Consider the following 23,490-nt stretch of genomic DNA (forward strand, 5'->3'; position numbering starts at 1 on the left):
TCTATCTTGGTCACCAGATTAATCTTCCTGTAGTCAACTCCAAAACGCAGGGTGCTGTTTTTTTTCTTTACTAGCACTACAAGGGATGCCCGAGGGCTCTGTGACGGTTGAATAACGTCATATTCGAGCATTTTCGTGACTTGTTGCTGTATGACTTCGCATTCCTTTAGAGCTACACGATAAGGATTCTGGCGAATAGGTCTCGCCATGTCTTTAGTGATTATTCGATGCTTTGTCAATCGTGTTCGACCGACTCATGATGTCGAAGAAAAGCAGTCACTGAGTTCGGCTGGCAGCTGAAGAAGTCTCTAGCGGTCAACCTTTGACAGAGAGGGGCCAACGTCTAGTACGTGTTTTGGTTCTTGATTACGCGCTTCGTCCAATACTGACAAACATAAACTGCCTTGTAATTTTACGATATTGTCGAACGCAGTGATAGCTGTGTCCTTCGGAAGGCGCCGTCGCTAAACATTAAAGTTGGTCAACAGCAAGTTCGTGCATCCGCCAGTGAGAAGGACGATACCTCGTGCAAATGAAATGCCATGGTTAAATAGTAGCGAGCCGATTCGGTCGGCAATACCTTCACCGTCAAACGATTTGTGCCCTTCCACCGAAACAAGAGTGCATGACCGTGGCGGGACGACCACATCATCATCAGTTATACGTAAAGTTTTACGTATCGCGCCTGAACAGTCGACTAATCTAGGGCTGTTGCGGAACGTAACTGAACAGTCCGGGATGTTGATGACGGTGCCATATTCTGTTAAGAAGTCAATTTCTATGATCAGGTCTTTGCAGCTTGAGGTGAGGATAACGAACATCGCCGCGAAAAAAGACATCGCCCCTCTTTGTAACACACATCGCCCCTCTTTGTAAGTCTCCAGGTCTCTCCTCAGATGCCGAGTACCGGCAAGATTCAGCTGGTATATGCTATAAAATATCATCATCTAACGCCACAAGCCGGAAACAAGCACGTGCTACTTCACTTCTAATAAACCACATTCGTTCAAAGCAGTCCCCGATCTCAATCGTCTTAATATATTCCTACCACTTGATGGATAGTGGCCATCTACCTGTCGTGATTTGAGAGAGCTTGTCACATGTGCTTGGCCCCATTCTAGTTACTTCAACTCTGGTTCGGCTCCATGGTTATTACCTTTCCTAAGTAGACATAGTGTGTTAGAACGTCTGGTGCACAATTACCTATCTTGAAGCGCAATTCTCTTCCGAGGTTGTTGTACATCATTTTCGTTTTCTGCAGATTATCTTTTAGACCTATCTTTCTGCTCTTCTTATCTAACTCTGTAATTATTCGTCCTCTGAGTTACTCTTCCCATTCTAGGCCCCTGAAAATCTCCTATAAGCACGCGGTAAATAGCATTGGGGTGATTTTAACCCCCTGACTTACTACCTTCTTGATTGGTACTCTGTTGCTTTCAATAAAAAGCTCTGTTGTACCAATGCTCGCGTTTTATCAATGCCTACAAAAAGAAACCAGCCACGTTTTTTTTCCAGATTGCGCAGACATGGGGATTTTTCTAAGTGAACGTACGTTCCAAAAATAAAGAAAAACAGTCGTTATATGGCACTTGCTCACGCATTTTATTTTGTCACACTGTGCCTGCTCAAATACTTCAAGATGAATATGTTTTATCTAAGCTAAATCACAGTGACGCTTTTACTATAGTCGGCGACTTCAACGTAAACATTAGATAATTTTAGTTCAGCGCGCGCAACGGCCTAGCACACGCAAAGCGAGAGAGGGAGCAAGAGTGCGCATGCGCTGAACCTAAGAGAGATGCGTGCGTTCGCGCACGCTAGATTGTGACGATTACGTGTACCCACGTTGCGCCTGCTACGGCCATTGCGTACCTTACTGGCAGCTCTCGTGAGATCTCGAACTGCCGAATCGAAACAGACGATATGGCTGATACGGACAACATTACGATTGGCAACAATGTCAGTGTGCATTTTGGTGGATTTGGAACGCAAATAAGTAAGCTGAAGCCAGTAGAAGAACAGGATCAGTGGATCGTGATAGCCGCTGTGCCGGAGCACAACGCTGGACGACCAGACAACGTTATTAACGAAGCAGCAACTGAATCAGTTGGTGACGCGAAGCACCCCGCCGGAATTGTGGGCGGTGTACGGGACGTCGTGTGTGTGATCCCTTTGAACTGTGGTGGTTGCTGGATGTGTCTAATCAGAAGATGTCGGAATGATCGTCTGCAAAAGCATTCCAACTGTTAGAAAGTAAAGGTCTGGTTTAGTCGTGCATTTAGCGTGCATGTGGATGCACGTGTGTGTCCCAAGAAGTTCAAATGATTTTTACTGCACACGATGCCCTCAACAAAGCAGCTTTCACGACACGTGAGAGCTGGCGCGTAAAGACATCGCCGTCAATGAGACTATTCTTGTATTTAGCGTTTAGCGATACCAGCTCGGTTCTCTTTTTTGTTCTCTCGTGGTCTTGAAAAGTTCTGAAGCATCTAGTATATGTATATTGGCAGTAAGCGATCGTCTTTGCCATTTATGTCTCATGCGCTGTTAGTTTACTTAGCCTTAACACGTCAAACCACCACTCATCTTCAGAAAACATCGATTGGTCTCATATGCCTCGACTCTTGCGTTGCGTTGACTTATACCAAGTTTTCCAGCCTCTTCCTTTTTAACGAGATTGCACGAAGCAACACTAAAAGGCAAGTCTGTTGAAGCATAGGCGTAGTACATGCTTTGGGTGTTGTGCACGGTAAACTAATGCTGTAGAAGGCAGGCTTAAACATATTGTACAGAACTCAAAGCACATTGAAGACATACAACCTTGCGTACAGCAAACCTAAATTCTCTATTATGGACCTTAGGACCTATCTTCGCCCACTCATCATAAGTCACTTCGAGGAAATTCATAGATCTGCGCCCCCCCCCCCCCCCTCCTAAGCCGGCATTAAGATTGATTAATATCTGTGCTTTTTGGAACAAACTCGGGAACAAGTGACAATATTTAGTGTCAATAAAACTCATACAACAGTTCGCGGATTTCAATAAGCAAGGCTATTTAATAACCAATCATGCGTGACAGAAAACACCTGATGTAACATACACGAACGCTATTGTTGACGTTTTGTTCACAGCGTCCAGACACGCCGTAGAGATTAAGGTCACATTTTATTCCTTTTCGACAAAATGAGATGTTTCAATGGCTTTCGCTCGTCCTCTAAGCATAGAGACATTGGTAAATGCATGCACAGACTTCATGTTGTGAATGAAGTACCGCTGCAAATGGTTGCGAAGGGATACTTCAGTGAAATATGTATGTAATCACAATAAGAAGAAAGCGAAAATGATTGACAAGTAATGGTTGTCATGGTATGCATCGTGGATAGGTGAATGCATCTTGGGATTGCGAATGTGGTGAACTTGACACCCATTCTACGGTTTGTCATCAATCGCCCCGGTGCCTTCTTCCCCCTGGATGGTTTTTCCGGTACTGCGAAGGAAAATAGAAAAAACACCATCACAACGTGTACAACGTGCTTTCTAAAAGGGGAAAGCATGCCAAAGTATGTCTGGTTATCTCAAATGGCACGCTTGAGGTAGATTGCTGCATTTCTACTTGATTTGACAACAAACTGTAAGACTTATGTTCTTTTAATAGGCAGACGAATGGCCTCTGAAAATGGAAAACTCACAAAGTCACCATGCACCTTTCAATCTCGAAGGCGCCTATACGGCGGAGCTGAATGTAAGTTGTTCAGAAAACTGCTGATGCTACAGGCACTAAGTCACAGCATATCGCGTGGGCAGGGAATGTGTCCTCACTAATTTCTCACTGAGTTTGTGACGAGCGTATAAAGGAAAAAAGAAGTGGAGCTTTCGCACACTCGCTAACATTTTCGCGAGCCGGACTCAAGAGGACTTCCTCTCACAAAAAAAATCACAGCATATTCAAGGAGTGAATGATGATGATTGGGGCAAAGCATTGGAGGGTTTTTTCACTAAACCCTAAATACCCGCGAATATCACCCACTCCACCATCAAAGACGTGACAGACACTGTATCTATTTATAAAGCAATCATTATTGGTAAGAGGTAGCTACATTTCGCTTAAGTTTCCCCTTCATTAGAACGATTTTATGGTTGGTGAAGTGGTGAATTGGTGATGGGGCGAAGTGAAATGTTTGCAAGGATGAAGTAGTGGAGTTTCCAAAAGTGGAACTATAGGTGGTCACGTACAAACAAGGGATGGACACAGTGAGACAATTTATGGAACTTTAACGCGCACCTACATACAATTACACGACCATTTTGCGTGCATATTGGCTGCTTCTAAAGAGTGTTTCATGGTTGGTGAAGTGGCGTATCGGTGATGGGCGTAGTGAAATTTTGGCAAGGACGAAGTAGTAAATAGTCGGTAAAGGTGGAAGTATAGGCGGTCACGTACATACATACCAGGTATAGACAAACGCATGCCTTTAGGAGCTTCACTCCTAAAATGTTCTTCGGCTGGACTCACCCGGAATCATACTCATAGGAAGTATGTTTCATTCGTACTCACTCAGGCTTATACTAATGGCTCAATCGGCGTCTGAAACAGTACGAGTGAGTCGACTCAAGATTCGGTCAGTCCAGAATTCGAATGTTCGATCTAGGTGTCAATGCTTTTTTGAACAAATATCTCGTGTAGTCGGCACTTTTCTCGAAGCCCATTGATATAGTACCTGGGAATACGAATGATGAGTGATCGTAAACGAGTAAGGTCATTTTCTTGAAAAAAATGACAGTTGTATTTATCAAGAGCGTCCTTGGAACAGTTGGCGGGTAAGTCAAGGTATACTCCCTTACGTAATTTGCGCTTCTGATCAATGAACCTAAAATAATGTACAAACAATACTTAATTGTAATACGTGTGAGTATACATGATTGTAAACGTGAATATGGGTTAGGCAGATAATAATGCTGAAGGTGACTTTATAAGATCATAGGTGAACCAAAATAGGTGAAACTCAGTCAGACTCAATTAAGAGATATTGCCACGTTCTATTTCCCAAGTTTTTGTTATCGTCCCAAAACACCACACGATTCTCAGCGCAAACCGCGCCTGTAGTTTTCGAGAAGGTTCCGGACTGTAGTAGATCATTTCGATAAGATCACGCCCACTGTGTGAACGGTACAGATTGTTCTGGAACCTACGCCACCTCCAGCGATAACGCTAGAACATTCGACGGCAAGAGTATAAATGCCGACGCGCTTCACCGCTTGTGAGTTGTTTGAACGAAGGCCGATGCTCCATTCGCCGCTATCAGTCCGAGACTGCTATCTGTGCAAGACTGCTGCTGTAAATCGGACTTTCCGTTTACTGGCCACAGGTTCGCCCAAATAAACAGTGAAATCCCAACACGAAGTCTCCTGTCTTCGGCCACATCACGATCCCATGACATCTGGTGGAGGTGCTGCTTCGTTCATGTACCGGACGCCCCCGTCAAGCCGTGAACCCCGCCCACGTCGCGGAGAAGACACCGACGCCTACCAAGAGCAGCGAACAAGCCGTCGACAGCAAGGTCTCCCACCGGAGTACGGGCTTCTACAAGACAAGCCGCGGAAAGCCAAGGCCATGACCTCTACTGCAGCGACTATGACAACCGGAGCGTCCCAGCCCGCGATCGTCAATCATCAACCCAGGGAACCACCAACGTTTCATGGGTCATCGTTTGAAGACCCGGAAACCTGGCTAGAAACTTACGAGCGTGTGGCCGCCCTCAACCACTGGGACAACGAAGAAAAGCTCCGTCGTGTGTACTTCTACCTGGAAGACACCGCAAGGACCTGGCTAGAGAATCGGGAGTCCACTCTCGGAACGTGGGATGTCTTCTGCGGCGCATTTCTGCAAACGTTCGCGAGCGTCGCTCGCAAAGAGAGGGCCGCTGCTCTACTAGAGACCCGGGTTCAGCTACCAAATGAAAAGGTTGGAATTTTTACAGAGGAGATGACCCGCCTATTTCGTCACGCTGACCCAGACATGTCTGAGGAGAAGAAAGTTCGTTTCCTCATGCGAGGGGTCAAACAGGAGCTCTTCGCGGGACTAATGAGGAATCCACCGAACACCGTCCAAGAATTTGTATCCGAAGCGACCACCATCGAAAAAACCCTGGACATGCGCACCAGACAGTACAATCGTCGCCTGACTCCAGAATGCGCTGCTGCTTAAGCCAGTGACTCCGACAACCTGCGTGAAACGATCCGAGCGATCGTGCGGGAAGAGCTGCGCAAACTGTTGCCTTCAGCGCAACCTCAAGTGGATTCGATCGCCGACATTGTGCGAGAAGAAGTTCGGCAATCGCTTCAAATTCCCCAAACACCGCTGCCTGAGCCAGAAACTATGAGCTACGCCACTGCCGTGCGCCACAACGCTCCTCCCCGTCCATGCCGAAACGCCGCCCCGTCGCACTTCCGTCGCCAGACACCACCGCCGCCACCACCCCCACCGACGACCTACCGTTCGCCAGTGGGCCAGCGCAGTGCACCGAGGAAAACCGACATTTGGCGCACCCCTGACCACCGCCCACTGGGCTACCACTGCGGCGAGGCCGGGCACACTTACCGCCGTTGCCAGTACCGACAGATGGGACTGCGTGGCTTCGCCATCGATGCACCACGTCCGCAGCCAGGGGAACGGCCACGTGACATCGCCGACTACCTGACAGGAACTCAATAGACACCACGAAGTCCTTCCCGTTCACCGTCGCCCAGCCGCCGCATGTCACCGCACCCACGGCAGTACTCCGGCCCAACGCGGGGCCGGTCTCCTAGCCCGTATCCGGGAAACTAAGGGCAGCAACCGGTGGAGGTGCGGTTGCTGCGCGACGAACTACCGAAGATCCTCCGACGACGACGACGCCGCGACGGAGCTTTCCGAACACAACGCCAACCAGGCAAAGCCCTGACGCCGAAAATTCACTTACCGAAGGTGGCCTGACGACGCAACATGAAAGCAGCGGAACAAGCCGACGCAGCCGTGACCCGACGCCACGCCCTAACTGTAATGCGAGACGGCGAATTAGCGACCTCGACGTTCTTATCGACGGCCACAGTGTGACCGCTCTCGTCGATACTGGAGCTGACTATTCTGTCATCAGTGGGTCGTTCGCCGCGAAGTTAAAGAAAGTTAGAACAGCTTGGAAAGGCCCTAAAATCCGCACAGCTGGAGGTCATCTCGTAACGCCTGCAGGAATCTGCACAGCGAGAGTCACCATTAATGGCCGTATTTATCCTACAGACTTCGTAGTCCTACAGCGTTGCTCGAGAAATGTCATCCTTGGCATGGACTTCTTATGCCTCCATGGTGCTGTCATCAACCTAAAAACAAAGTCGATAACGTTATCCACAGAAGAAGCACTACCACCGCGCACGCCGTCAGGACACCATGCCTTGAATGTGCTGGAAGAACAAGTCACCATTCCGCCTCGCTCAAGCGTCATTATTTCAGTCGGCGCTCCTAAATCACCTGACTTGGAAGGCATCGTTGAAGGCAGTCAGCATCTGTTGGTCACCCGAAATATTTGCGTCGCAAGAGGAATTGCAGAGCTGCGGGGAGGCAAAGCAACGGTTATGCTCACAAATTTCAGCAATGAGTACAAACATGTGAACAAATGAACAATGGTCGCATACATTGAAGAAATTGTCGAAGCCACCAGTGCTTTCGCCCTTGCCGATTCTGCGGAACCTGCTCAGAGGAACCAAGCCCCTCCCATAGCTTTCGACGTCAATCCCAGACTTCCGAATGATAAGCAAGAACAGCTCAAGGCCCTGCTCCTGCAATACAAAGATTGCTTTTCGTCATCATCGAAAATTCGGCAGACCCCAATCACGAAACATCGCGTCATAACCGAAGAAAATGCCAGACCACTCCGTCAGAGTCCGTACAGGGTTTCAGCGCGAGAACGTGAGGCCATGAAGAGACAAGTTGATGAAATGCTGCGGGATGACATTATCCAGCCGTCCAAGAGCCCATGGGCATCCCCCGTGGTGTTAGTGAAGAAAAAGAACGGGACCCTACGTTTCTGCGTCGATTATCGCCGCCTGAACAAAATCACAAGAAAAGACGTGTATCCTCTCCAACGAATGAACGGCGCACTTGATCGGCTCCATAACGCCAAGTACTTTTCGTCAATGGACCTCAAGACTGGCTATTGGCAAATCGAAGTCGACGAAAGAGACCGAGAGAAGACCGCGTTTATAACACCGGGCGGCCTCTTCGAGTTTAAGGTCATGCCCTTCGGCCTTTGCTCAGCGCCTGCAACTTTTCAACGCGTTATGGATACAGTACTGGCAGGATTGAAGTGGCAGACTTGCCTTGTGTACTTGGACGACGTCGTCGTGTTTTCCTCGAGTTTCGACGAGCATCTTCGGCGCCTTGAAGCTGTACTTCAAGCCATCAAGACGTCCGGACTCACACTGAAGCCAGAAAAGTGCAGATTTGCGTATGAGGAGCTCTTGTTTCTGGGGCACGTTATCAGCAAGTCTGGAGTTCGTCCCGATCCACGGAAAACAGCCGCCATCGCCGACTTCCCGCCACCCACTGACAAGAAGGCCGTGCGCCGATTTCTGGGCCTGTGCGCCTATTATAGGCGGTTCGTGAAAAACTTCGCCCGCATCGCCGATCCTCTCACTAACCTTACCGAGGCCGACGTGGAATTCAAGTGGGAAACGCCACAGGAACACGCTTTCCAGGAGCTTAAACATCGCCTCCAGACGCCTCTGTTACTTGCCAATTTCGACGAATTCGCCGAGACAGAAATACATACTGACGCAAGCAGCGTAGGTCTTGGCGCCGTTCTTGTGCAGAGGGCTGACGGACTTAAAAGGGTTATTAGTTACGCCAGCCGATCGCTATCCAAAGCAGAAGCAAATTATTCCACAACAGAAAAGGAGTGTCTCGCCATCATCTGGGCTACGTCGAAATTTCGCCCCTACCTCTACGGCAGGCCCTTCAAAGTTGTGAGCGACCACCACGCATTGTGTTGGCTAGCCACCTTGAAGGACCCTTCAGGTCGCCTCGCACGATGGAGCCTGAGACTTCAAGAATATGACATTACTGTCATTTACAAGTCCGGCAAAAAACACTCCGACGCCGACTGTCTCTCTCGTGCGCCTGTCGACCAACCGCTACCAGACGACCCGGATGACGACTACTTCTTGGGAACGATAACTACAGACAACTTCGCTGAACGACAGCGGGCCGACCCGGATCTTAAGGCCCTAATAGAATACCTCGAAGGCAGGACCACCGAAGTCCCGAAGGTATTCAAGCGCGCACTTGCGTCGTTCTTTCTACGAAACGGTCTTCTACAAAAGAAAAACTTTTCACCGCTTTGAGCTAAGTACCTCCTTGTGGTGCCTTCAGCTCTGCGACCAGAACTCCTGCAGGCCCTGCACGACGATCCGACGGCAGGGCACCTCGGTGTTTCTCGCACGCTCGCGAGGATACAAGAAAGGTACTACTGGCCACGTCTTACCACCGACGTCACTCGTTATGTGAGGACATGCCGGGACTGTCAGCGACGCAAGACACCGCCGACAAGGCCAGCGGGACTTCTGCAGCCAATCGATCCACCTTGCCGACCTTTCCAGCAGATTGGTATGGACCTACTAAGGCCGTTCCCGACGTCGGCTTTCGGAAACAAGTGGATCGTGGTAGCTACCGACTACCTCACCCGCTACGCCGAGACAAAAGCCCTGCCAAAAGGCAGTGCATCCGAGGTAGCTAAGTTCTTCGGCGAAAATATCGTCCTACGTCACGGCGCCCCGGAGGTCCTTATCACCGACAGAGGAACCGCATTCACTGCCGACTTAACTCAAGAGATCTTGGCATACAGCCAAACAAACCACCGCCGGACGACAGCGTACCACCCACAGACCAACAGCCTCACCGAGCGGCTTAACAAGACGATCGCCGACATGCTGTTAATGTACGTCGATGTCGAACACAAGACATGGGACGCCATTCTTCCGTACGTGACCTTCGCATACAACACGGCGGTGCAGGAGACGACGCAGATATCTCCATACAAATTGGTCTACGGAAGGAGCCCGCAACGACGCTCGATGCCATGTTACCCAACGTCACCGACGAAGGAAGCCTCGATGTGAGCGAGTACCTTCAACGTGCCGAAGAAGCCCGACAACTTGCGCGTCTCCGTATCAAGAATCAACAGACGACAGACAGCCACCGTTACAACCTTCGACGACGCTTCGTGGAATACCAGCCCGGTGAACGTGTTTGGGTGTGGACGCCGATACGCCGACGTGGACTAAGTGAAAAGCTTCTGCGACGCTACTGCGGACCGTACGGGGTGGTTCGACGTCTCGGCCCACTTGATTACGAGGTTGTCCCCGACGGCATCACGAACTCTCAATGACGTCGATCGCGACCTGAAGTCGTGCATGTCGCGCGCCTCAAGCCGTTTCATGCGCGTTAACAAACTAAAACAGTGTTTTTTGTATTATTGTTTCATCGTTATTTATTCATTGTACTTTCTTGCATTATTATTGTACCTTCATCTTTAGTTAAAGCATCGGGACGATGCCTTTTTTCAGAGGGGGGCAATGCCACGTTCCATTTCCCAAGTTTTTGTTATCGTCCCAAAACACCACACGATTCTCAGCGCGAACCGCGCCTGTAGTTTTCGAGAAGGTTCCGGACTGTAGTAGATCATTTCGATAAGATCACGCCCACTGTGTGAACGGTACAGATTGTTCTGGAACCTACGCCACCGCCAGCGATAACGCTAGAACATTCGACGGCAAGAGTATAAATGCCGACGCGCTTCACCGCTTGTGAGTTGTTTGAACGAAGGCCGACGCTCCGTTCGCCGCTATCAGTCCGAGACTGCTATCTGTGCAAGACTGCTGCTGTAAATCGGACTTTCCGTTTACTGGCCACAGGTTCGCCCAAATAAACAGTGAAATCCCAACACGAAGTCTCCTGTCTTCGGCCACATCACGACCCCGCGATAATATACTCTGCGCTTTTGACACAATGAGAATCAGATTGAACAAAAGTTTCCTGAGCTGGGCTCACTTGGACTCACTCTGACAAAATTGTTTTTCCACTGGACTCATTCGTTTCATCTTCCACCGGACTCATTCGTACTCAAATTCAGCAAAACGTTACTCAGCCGGACACACTCGCATTCCAACTCACGGTTTGATCTGAGCCTAAAAGAGTGGACTCAAAAGTGAGTTCGCCTAGGTATGGTGAGGCGGTGTTGCATTTCTTTTTATTTTTTAGTGCCCTTCGTTTTACCTCGGCACGCCAGATAATTTACATATACAGTTCGTATGTTATATCAGTTATAATTATATAATACAATTCGTAGCACCTGAATTATTTTAGCGCATAGATAAACAAAAGTGTATGAGTACATGAGCCTCGATTAGCAAACATACTTTCTGTTAAGGGAGAATGTGCGAACTTATTTTCAAAAGCCACGACTTTTACCTTGATGTAAGGAGTTCAGCGTTTGGTGCGTGAGGGTTTTTTTTTCTTTTCAATATTACGCTGCTTTCTTTGATCATGTAGTGAAACTGAAGAGTAGCGCTACCTGTTTTAGAATGACACCTTGCGAAGTAGTTGGAGCTCAGAAGCAGTCACAAGGTATGTCAGTGGTTCTTTGAGGAAGCTCACAACGAACAGTCGAGCACTGGAATGGTGCGTGTGGTGTTTGTAAGTAGTTTATAAAGCATTATTTAGACTCATATTATATGAAATTAGGAACTAATGGTCAGTGTGTAAATAACAAGCAGTTCCGCAAGTTTAACACCCGAAGGGAAAAGTTTAGCCCATACCCCACCATATGCCTACACATACAAGGCGTCTATTGACGTTTACGCAATTATTATATTGACAGCTCTCTTCCTTCCGGTAGGAACGTAGAAAACGAATTTGCCCATGCATTTGACGCCGAAGCTCCGCCGACACCTATTTTCTATTCCTTGTGCTCCCAGGTGCGTCATTATAACAACGCACATGCGCCGTGTGTTTCTTTTTTTCCTGAAGATACTACTTTTCCAGTCGGCAAGACCTGGGCTCTTGTCACGGGACAACCTTGCCGTAGATAAGGAGAAAAGTATTGACAGCGTGTCACTGTTTGTTGCACGAAACGCCGACGTGGCATGCATTAGGGCCAAACCATGCGGCGTCTCTGCTGGTGTTTTCCTGGTGTTTTGTATACGCCGGTCTCTGTCGGCATCAACGCTACCAATAACGATAGACAAAACGTGCATTTCAGGTCGACTCAGTTATATGCAGCGTCGAAGACGACGCCAAAAGCGGTTTGATGAACGGAGAACCAATCAGCGCGTGGCCGGCAGCGACTTCCGCTACCCAACAGCTTCGTCGCTGCTGTAATGGCTGCCCGTCCCAGATCTACTAGGTCGTCACTGTGCTCTGTGTGACCCACAAGTTCTCAAATTAAGCTTGTATTTCACTTAGCTTGTTCCTCAGAAAATTGGACAGCAAACGTTCGGAATTTTTTCGAACCGTTTCTGAGCGTTATCCTTAAGTTCATCAGCAGTCTAGTAAGCCAGTGTGTTTTGACAGAAAGCACGGCCTGAAAAGTTTGAGACAACTTCTGAGCTCAGAGGCTACATGTTACAAGTTTGTGGTTATTTCTCCCAAAATAGATGGCGCTACAAGTGAAAATAGCAAAAATGACCTTTTGATGGCACTTTGACTTGTTTCCTTTACTCAAGAATAAAAAATTAGACGTAAAAATTATAATAGGAAACATTTCTTGTTGGTCCGCTGATGGACGCTGACACATGCTTTGTGAGGACTCAAGTTCATTTCCTTTGGTCACATTGTAAGACACTGGGCCGGCGCCGGTCTCAGCGTTTTCTATGTGGTTGGTCACTTTCTTTGGCGCCATTTGTATAGTGTCTAAATATATTACTGGCTAGTGTGCTAGGCGCGCGCATTCCTTACGAGAGAGGGTGGCCCCGCATGTGATGACTGCACGCAGATGCCACATGCGACGCTGTGTGTCAAGTGGGTGCACGAACGCGCAAAATTTCTCTCGTACTGTTGGTGCCGGAGCCTCGCCACGTGTAAAAATATGTGTGATAGCTATCGTCTGTTTACTGTTGTAGCATACTTTTCTTCTTCTTCTGGCACGACACACTTGGGACATAAGCTAGTAGTGGGTAGTCTGCTAAGGAGAGAAGAGGTAGTTGGAACAATGGCGGAGATGAATTAATAAACCACACCGTGTTTCCGCAACCGCGTTTCAGAGTGTTTATTTATTGGTGACTCGGACTACGAACTCGACCTTCCATGAAGCAGCGTGAGCATTTCGACAGCCTCAGCCCTGGTACCGCTGCCACTGCACCCGGCCATGTAGCCTCTTCGGGTGTTGTTGGAGGTATTACTACCATGATGCTACCACAGCTGTGGCTGGCCGATCCCTCCTTATGGTTCATTCAAGTGGAGAACAAGTTCCGCATTCATCGCATCACGTCAGAAGTTCGCAAGCATGAGCTCCTCTTTGAAGCGTTGCCGCCACAGGCAATGGCCGAAAACACAGCGCGGTTTATTAATGCATCTCTACCATTGTTCCAACTACCTCTTCTCTCCTTAACAGACTACCCACTACTAGCTTATGTCCCAAGTGTGTCGTGCCAGAAAAAGAAGAAAAGAACGCCACACTGTGAATTTCGACGACGCCAGATAAAGGCGGAAACATCCTCAGATGTTAATATCTAAGCAGCAATGCAAAGAAAGGGCGGGTTTTGTGCCACTGTGATGAAGCAGTTGATTGATTGATTTGTGGTGTTTAACGTCCCAAAACCACTATTTGATTATGAGAGACGCCGTAGTGGAGGACTGCGGAAATTCTGACCACCTGGGGTTCTTTAACGTGCACCCAAATCGAGTACACGGGCCTTTAAAATTTTCGCCTCCATCGGAAATGCAGCCGCCACAGCCGCGATTTGATCCCGCGACCTGTGGGTCAGCAGCCGAGTACCTTAGCCACTAGACCACCGTGGCGGGGCTGTGCCGAAGCAGTTATCGGTCGAACAAGAAAAATGTGTTTAGTTCCCTGAACTAACTGATCCAGCACGGTTTCCTGAATGGAAAAGTAGGATCAAGAGGGCAGACAGAAGGCTGACGCTGGAGGCTGTCGTGTGCGAAAGGCATTTTCAGAATAACTACATCGAACTATATTTTCTGATTGGGGTGAACGTTGCTGCGAATGAAATCACCATTTAGGCAAAACTTCAAGTATCAATCTTTAAAGACATTGAAAATACCGCTTCGCATTTCAGTCACACCCTTTTTGTCCCCATTTCAACGTCGGACTCCCTTTGCAAAAATGTATTGTGTGTCATATGCGACGAGTGTCAGATTGATCATTGGCATGTTATCATTTATTTTAACTCAATCCTACTGGAAAGCAGGCTAAGAGGTAAAGATTTTTCGGTCTTCTGTGATAAGTCTCGCTCTCAAGAACAAAGCAAAATTTTAAAATAACTGGTGGTTATACTGTGAATGGTCTTTAAAATAATTTATTTGCGTACTGCAGTCACTTTGAGCACCTATCTATCTATCTATCTATCTATCTATCTATCTATCTATCTATCTATCTATCTATCTATCTATCTATCTATCTATCTATCGATCTATCTATCTATCCGTCTGTCTGTCTGTCTGTCTGTCTGTCTGTCTGTCTGTCTGTCTGTCTGTCTGTCTGTCTGTCTGTCTGTCTGTCTGTGAAATCGCCTACTTCTGGGTGCTCTCACGATCACCCCATTAACTTAGGGTAAACCAAAATTAGAGTGGGCGGGTAAGATGGTTTGATGAATACGACTCGCTAATCCTGACATGAAATAGTCACAATCCCGTCACATGTGCAGTCGAACCCTTCTCACCACATCTTATTTATTTAACGCGTGAGCGTTAAGAAAAAGCTGACATTGGCAACGTTGTCCCTACGAATGCAAATAATAAACGTTTGTGTCCCAGCAGAGGAATTGAAGCCAAGCATTCGGCATTGAAATCAAGTATTCCATCACAGAGCCACGCTAGGTCTCCGAAATACTTTGCAAGAAGAGCCTAATGTTCGTGAAACGCCAATTCTGGTTTCAGTGTTGGCTATCCAATTTCTTGCATATATTTAGCGCCTCTTCAAATTTTTCGCCTAATAAAAAAATACAACAAAGTCACCTTTCATCCGCATGCTTTGCACAGCACTGATTCCCAAGTTACGTGGCATCTGTCATTTTTTTTTTGCGGGCAGTAGCGGATGGCGAAATGTATGCCATGAAATAATCTTCATTTGGTATTGCAAAGTGCCATTACTGTGAAAGCAATCGAGTCGTTCTTATACAGTAAAGCATTTTGTAAGAAAATGACTACGAAAATACAGAAAAAAATTGACCCCGTATCTGCATGTTACACTGCAAATGTCGTCGAAAGACGTCTGGAGAGAATGAACAAAACGTTTATTTTATGTTCTGCGCAAGAAAGTTGGTGAACGGTATTCTGAACGCGCTGCGTTAGAGTGTTTCGAGCGTGCAGGGGAGGTGAGGTGAACGAATGCATCAAGTCACGTTCCACGTGAGACATGAGTGTTACCTGGTAGTTATCTTAGGAAACGATGCGCGCGCGCCCTGCGTGTCCGTCTCGGAGGTGATAAAGTGTAGAACGCAAGGCGATAGGTCGGTGCCACCACCGTGTCGTCTTAGCAAAGTGTTGGAAACACTCGCCTTTTCGTGCGAGCGTTACATAGTCAGTGCAACGTGATAAACGCTATGGTCCTTAAAATTACTGATCTGTGCCTTTTCTACTAAGAGCCACACATTGATGTGTTGTTATGGTGCCTCAGAAATGCGCAACCATTGCTTTTTAATTGACAATTGCACAATTAATAGCGCTGAATATTGAGCAATATTCATTGATTGATTGATTCGTAGGGTTTAACGTCCCAAAACCACCATTTGATTATAAGAGACGCCGTAGTGGAGGGCTCCGGAAATTTTGACCACCTGGGGTTCTTTAACGTGCACCCAAATCTGAGTACACGGGCCTACAACATTTCCGCCTCCATCGGAAATGCAGCCGCCGCAGCCGGGAATCGAACCCGCGACCTGCGGGTCAGCAGCCGAGTACCTTAGCCACTAGACCACCGCGGCGGGGCAGAGCAATATTCGTGGGCGCTGCGGATAAGGTCGGCCGTTTGGAGTACCGTTTGGCCACTTTGGTGCCGTTTAAAATACTGTTAAGGGCGGAAACACAGGCAAATGTGCAGACAGACAGACCAAATTTTTTTGTTGCGTTGAAGGTCCCCAAGAAAGACTATCTTCTTTATTAAAAGTTGGCCTCGCACGGCTCGAACTCCTGAAAGCTTCGCAGTGCTTGCAGAGCGCATTGAAAGGTTTGAACGCAAATGCGCCCACTCGCACAGCAGTGCGCCATACGCGCGCCGCCGGCAGTCATCAGCTACGGGGCCAGCTCTTAGCCAGCGCTCAGCACACTAGCCAGTTTATTTCTAGACACTCTATCATTTGTATCATAGCATTAAGAGACACTAAGCCAGAGAACACCAACAAGAACGCTGCTTGTGATTAGGCCTTTACGTGCTTGTTGGCGCCACAGATATACACTATAGCTTCGTTTAACCATGAGTAACCAAATCACCTCTTTTGCTTTATTTTGTTTTGTATATATTTTGAAGAAATCAGTGTCAGTCACAAACTAAGATTGCCGTATATTGATTTAGCTTTTTCTTCTTTTTTGTTTGCACCTGTTGATAGCGCGATTTCACAGCCTCATAAATAAACTACAAAAGTTACCAGTGCTGCCAATCTAGAGAAATTGCTACTGAAGACGTAAATGTCTGTACATAAACATTTTGAAGATTTTGCGTAAAAGCCTGGCCTAAACATATCTTTCAAGATTCCATACTCAGGTGCATCTTTTTATTGACGATAAATAATGACGTTGCATTTATGAAAGCGGATAGCCTGCTTTCGAGTTATTTAGTACTTTCCGTCCGTCAGCCATGTGTAGCCGACATTAGCCATAACTCGAATACGAACTTCTGACTGCTGCGACCGCTTGATGACGCAGTGGTTCGCAGTGTCTCTTTCTTGCATTCTTTTTGTCAGCGATGGAGAGGTACGGTGTTTGCGTGTCTAATACAAAGTCGATCTTGGCTTTCAAAGTTAGAAACTGGCTCACAGGACGACTGTTAGCACTAAGTATAATAGCATTATTGCTTTATTCTTGAATTCCTATTGCTGCGTGGAATATTATTGATAAGTAGTGTTCAGATAATTTTTTAGTGAAGTGGTTTGATTCGTTGTACAGAGTGTTTTTGTGCAATTATCCCGCTTTTTTATGTCCCACTTGGTCTGCGTGAAGTTCAAGGAAGTAAATCTTAGCCAGTAGTGAGTGACACATAGCAGTTAGTGCTAACCAGGGCTACATGTACGCGGGCAAATATGATTGTTTGGAGCACCAACGTTAACGAGTTATGGAAAGGAAGGAGCGTGGATATGGAACTCATCATAATTTGTTCCCGCATATCAGTGACAACTTGCAAATACCCTCGGGCAAATTAAGTCTCACGGTTACCTGTATGTGTCAATGCCAGAGCCGGCATCTTCGCCATGCTCGTCGGTAGTAGAATCGGTTGAATCTTGGCCGGAGATATGTCGCTCCACGGCAACCTGGTAGTCGTTATCCTCGTCATCGTCCTCATCGTCAGGTTTGTCTGCATGTCACATTACGTTCGTCTGAGTCATGAGATTCGTGTTTGGGTGGTTAGCCACGGCTTCCTCTTTGGGCAAACATAACACTGAAGTATGGTGCTATATTTTCATCTATTGGCCATTGTATTGACTGTAACTATCGTCTTTAGGACGTCGTCACCATGCTGTACCGATATGGCAGGTCCATGCGTACGTCATAATTTAAGGGACAGAGTGAATCCAAAAACAACGCTTCCTGGTAACTGCATGTCGCTAGCCTTCTCACCTGAACACCGTCAAAACCGCAACGGGTTTCTTTTTTGTTACGCCACTCGTACCTTCCTTTTTCTTACGTGTTCGGCATTACAAGTAAGGGTGCGCAATAATTTCGTCACGCTTTTCATGACATTGTGTGTCAGACTGCACAACATGACTCAAACACGCAAAACAGCAATCAACTTGAATGTCAATATAATACTCCTCATTGTATTTTTGCGATTTAATGCACCAAAACCACTGTTTGTAGAAGCATGCCATACTACATTATTACGGAAGAATCTTTACCATCTCGCTGCTCTTTATAAATCATCTTATTTTAAGCACACGCGCAGAAACAAAAATAAAAAAGAGGCACTGCACTGCCAAGACACTGCGAGGAAAGTGTGGACCAAATGACGTCTTAGCGGCTTTACACAAAGGGTGCAATGGTGGCATTACCATGATAACGCCGCCATTGTACCTATAGTGAATATCGCAACACAGTGCCCCACGTAACCGTATAAACATATCCCAGGTTAGTAAGCAATGGTAGGTGCCGTCGATGGTAGCGACGCCCGGCGCTTAAGCTCCACCACCCGTCTCAGCCGAAACTACGCTACAACCCTTTATGATCACGTGACAGTAGGCGCATCAGGGGCCAAAGCTGTTTTTAAAAGCTGTTTCAAGCATCTTTACAAGCGGCGGCTGCAGCAGAGGAAGTTGCAGTGAACACATCAGCCTTGTTGACATGTAGCTGTAGCTTTGAGCTTTATAAAAACGTGAGCTATTTTAACGGTGATGGCATTTGCGAAAAGTCATCGCAGTTGCGGCAGTCTCTGTCACACGCGTACCTATCTAAATTTGGTTAGCTCACAATATGTCATCGCCATTTCGGTAGTCAATGTCCCACGTGTGCATTTTAATCTGTCAGCTAATAGGATAACAATAGACCCAGTTCATTAGGAAGCTCTAAACTCTAAGGTGAAATTACACTAAAAAGAGTAACGGAGCCCAATAGGCGCACGCGATGAACGGATAGACCTTCGAGGGGGAACAACAGAGAGAAGTGTGCCACGTGCAAACCACTTAGTCTACAAACACGCTCCAAAGAAATGAACCGCCCGGAAATCAGAGGCAGCGCGCAAAGCGTTGCAAAGGTCACTAGTCGTCCTCCTCTTCTCCTGGCTCAATCTTTCCTCGTATTTTGCTGGCGATGGTTCGCGTTGCGTCGCGCCCGGAGTGCTCAATCACGGCCACCTGGATTCGACTATCTAGGAATTACGATGTGGTGCTTGTGCGTCGCGCTCGAAGTGCTCGATGACGGCTGCCTGGATTCGACGATCTAGGAATTACGACGTGGTGCTTGTGTGTACGCTTGGATCAGCGTGGGCTGCTGCTTTTACGTTTTGCTGCACCCATGAAAACTGGAGGAAGTCTCGACACGTCACCACGCCACGCTGTATATCTCTGGCTTCAAGGTACACTCTAAGCCAAAAATGGCCGAAAAGGAAGCAACGGCTGTTTTTATACTTTCAGACAAACTGTTACTCCCCGAAAGGACCAAGCGGAACAAGATGGACGACAGGTTTGAACACGGGTGAGCAACTGTTAGTCTTAAGTTTCTAAGGGATCAACGGAAAGAGGAACCGCTGTAAATGCTATCGTCACGCAAAGGTTACTCCCCTGAAGGACACCGCACATAAATATGCATGCCGGTCACATTAATATTCACGGGCCAGATTATTATTTGTCCTGTGTGCCAAACTTCACCAAACCTAAACAGTGATTTATTTTAGCATCTGCAGATAATAAATAGGCAGCGCTGGCTGAACACAGAAGGCCTGAGAATACAGCTACTGCAAGTGCCTAACACACGCAGCAGCAGGATGTAGAGTTGGCACGTCGAAGCGGACCAAACGCCGAAAGACGTGCAAAACAATGATGTAAAAAAAAAGCCTAGACAGGCCGTTCGTCTAGTAGGGAAGGGCGTCAAAGCCGATCAAGCACCAAAACTTGTGCAAAAGGAGTCGCCCAACCCCCGAATATGTCGGAGAAAAAAAAAGCAGACCCAGACGCACTTTTCATCAGCCGTAAAAACTTAGTAGCACGCTTCAACGTCTAGTTTGAGGGCAGAATGACAAATCTGCGCCCGCACGACAAGTGTGGCGCTAGTATAGCAAGCGATGTAATTTACAAAGCCATCAATATTCAGTGTTTATGTATACTAGCACTGAATAAAAATTACACTCAATTTTTTATATTTAATTGTGAGTTTTAGTGTACCTCAGTTTTTTTTTATAAGTGTATTAGGAGAACACACTGAAAGCATTGCGCTGACGCCTGTGCTGCCACTGCTCGATTTTTTTTTCGGCGCAACTAGGTTCGCGTTCGCACTACTCATGTTGATATGGTTTGTGGTCGGCGAGCACATGGACATGCGAGCTTGTGTGCTATGTTCTGATCGTGCGTGTGTGACGCAGATTAGCGTTTCTACTTAATGAAGGTGAAGGTTAGTGCATATTTATCTTCAGAGAGTGCAATTTTGTTGTGAATTTTGCTGCTAGATGGAACAAACACAACGTAAACACGTTTTCAGCTATCTGCAAGCCTGTTTGCTCGTCGGACAAAAGATTGTGCATGCATCAGCGTGCGGTGAGTGGTATTTCCAGCAACATTTAATGCTCTTACAGTATGGGTGATTACAGTTTAACATTGGTTTGGGCATTTTCAACCCCGAATTTCTGCTTGTTCACAGCTTGCAAAAAATGTTGAGTTTTGTTTGTTTTTTCTCCAAATACATTGTTGAGTGGTTGCGCTATCAAAAGAGAAATGATTTGCTCTTGCTTATTCACCGTATCCATTGCTAGCCGTATCGGCCTAAATTACCTCTATTAATACCGCCTGCATACCCTCTTGCTGCCTCTGTCACCACTGCAGTACCAGTGTACTTGCGCAGTTAAAAGTTCCTTTCTGCAACTACACTTCGTTTGAAAAAAACATTGGGGCGGTGTTGTAGCTGCCTTCAAACTGGTACTTTTCTATCATCGGCTTTATGTAACGTTAACAGCTGGGTGTTGGGGCCTTCGGCCGCATTTTTTAGAGCTGTAAAGTGTATGTAAACTAGTAAGTGAACAAATCATTTTCGCATCACTTCACTAGCATAGCCAGGCGGTGGCGCAGGGAATTTTTTTGGGACGGGCATAGGGAGCCCAATATGACGACCATAACTGCTTGCCCGGCCTCCAATTCGAATAAGTGGACCCCCCCCCCCCTCCCTAAAAAAATCTCCTTACATCACTGCGTCACTTGTTTCACCTCTACGCTGAACGTGTTATTTTATAAGCGCACCATCAAGCGAGCTTTTTACATATGAATAGAACAATGGGAGGAGGAATGACCCAAACCTTTCAGATTTCTTTAGTGATGCAAAACCTTCGCAAAACTGAATATTGTGAAAGACAATCATAAATGCTGTACGTTCACGTTATTGTTGTCATTATTCTGAATTATGAAATCTTTATGCGCTGTGAAAACTTGGCAAGTCGTTGAAGTCACATTTTGACGTAATTCCAATGGACAAAAATTTCGGCAACCTAAATAACGCTGTTTGGGATTTGCTGCATGCGTATCAATATACTGACTCCCACTTGGCTGTCTTTACCAGACTTCACTGCTATCAAATTAAATCAAATTAAACGACATTTGACGCATGCCCTTTACTACTTTTTTTTCAGGTGTATGACACAAATTTGTTTTTAACGCAAATACTGATGCCCCCAATGGTGATAAATACACAAAGCAAGTGAACTTTGGTAAGTGCAGTCGTCTTGTACTACGTATATGAAAGCGCCGCTTTTTGGAGGGCAAACTGCGCATAAGTTGGCCAGCGATTATTTTATCATGCCACATGGTTACACTGGCACTGACAATTTGACATGGCTCCGCTGGCCCGTGTGTGTGCTTCCACTGTTACCATTAAGATAAAATGTTTGTTTTCATTGCAGGGATTGCTTTTTGTACTAGAAAGCCAACTGCCAATATTTGTTTACGCTGGTGCTACTAGAAGTACGCTTTCCCTATTTACACGGGTTTTGGCTTGCACAAAGCATAACACTTGGGCCTAGATTCACAAAGCTGTCCGTGCGCAGGCCTTCACAACAGTGTTTCTTGACTCGCCTTTACCCTGTTTTCTGAAGATGTTTCGTGGGTTTAAAAGTGCTACAGCATGTTGACCTCTCCCTTCCTTAAAAATTCTCGTTCAAAGATCTGCAAGACTGGGCTTAACTTTCATGTGCACCTCCTTGCTGTTCCAAAATCCTGAAGTGTTATGCACTTACTAGAGGTGGCAGTGTTCTTAATGTTTGTATTTCCATCACGTTGACCAAGTATGGGATGTTGGTTTGAATGGTAGCACATCCTCAACAAATGTCTTTGTGGCACATGTAGAAGGCAGTACAAAATAAATAAGAAGACATTCACACTGGGCGCTAACGTTTAATAATGCTTTCTTTTTGGAAACTACGGTTTGCTTATTCCAATTTGTCCAACAGAGCAGTAACCTGTTCCGCTGTGAACGAACAAGACGTTCAAATAATAAAAGCTTCACATATTGTTGCGCTCAGATAGATGTGTATCGGCAAGCTATATGTGACTATGTCACACAAAGAATCAGAATATTTGTGCGTGCCTTAAGATATATTGCTTCGTTCACAAATCTTGTGGTTGTGACTCGTCAACCGAGTGAACAAGTGCACCCTATTTTTCTAAGTTTAAAGCATTTTTTGAAGGTAGCACGGTGTACATTTATTTGTCTATAGCTTTGTCCAGCCGTTCACGTCAGGTACAAGGAAATACGCTGAAGATTATCACGTAGCCTCTGCAAATGGTTGCTTTCAAGAAGGCTTTGCATGCTCGGCTTGTGCTTACAGGTATTGCACAATTAATTACGCTGCAGCGTATGATAGAACAGTAGAATTGAGAGCAACTATGTGCACGAGATAAATATGTATTTTAACATTAGCAGACGCTACGTGCTATTTGCTACACACATGACCTCCCTTAGAATGCCCATTGGTAAATTGGCTCATAGAAAGGTCACTCAGCTGTGTATAGGGAACAACTGAACATAAGGGTATCTTTAGCTGATACAAATATGCCTTCTTGAGGTGCTGCACATTTTCTTCCTGAATATTGCTATCTGAGACATCATGTGAAGAGCATCTACCGCATCAACATTTATATGGCTTGCCAAGTAACGTTTGGCCGAACCTACCATTGTTTTTTTTTCACATTTCGTTTTGCAATAGACATCCTAGAATGTAAGCGCTGCTGCAGTGTGTGGCTCATTGTTATGTATTGACTCCGGCATGTTAAACCTCACACTTCTATTTTTTTCTGGCAGCAACGAGATGCTTCACATACGCCTGCGGTGACATTCCGCTGCGCTAGCCTGATGGAAACACCAGTCATGCGAAACTCGAGTCC

General features: G+C 46.6%; 1 protein-coding gene across 1 annotated transcript in view; it reads right to left on the bottom strand.

The window, feature by feature from the left end:
• Positions 1-3,294: 3,294 nt before the first annotated feature.
• The window catches only part of LOC142767512 (uncharacterized), a 35,068-nt gene continuing 14,872 nt past the window's right edge, over positions 3,295-23,490 (bottom strand). The window contains exons 3-4 of the mRNA XM_075869309.1: positions 17,633-17,771; positions 3,295-3,487 (exon numbers count right to left, since the gene is read on the bottom strand). Of these exons, the coding sequence (XP_075725424.1) occupies positions 3,430-3,487; positions 17,633-17,771 (197 nt within the window). The 3' untranslated portion in view covers positions 3,295-3,429. The remainder of the gene's footprint in view (positions 3,488-17,632; positions 17,772-23,490) is intronic.

The sequence above is a fragment of the Rhipicephalus microplus genome, chromosome 7 (assembly GCF_043290135.1).
Source record: "Rhipicephalus microplus isolate Deutch F79 chromosome 7, USDA_Rmic, whole genome shotgun sequence".
Lineage (NCBI taxonomy): Eukaryota > Metazoa > Arthropoda > Arachnida > Ixodida > Ixodidae > Rhipicephalus > Rhipicephalus microplus.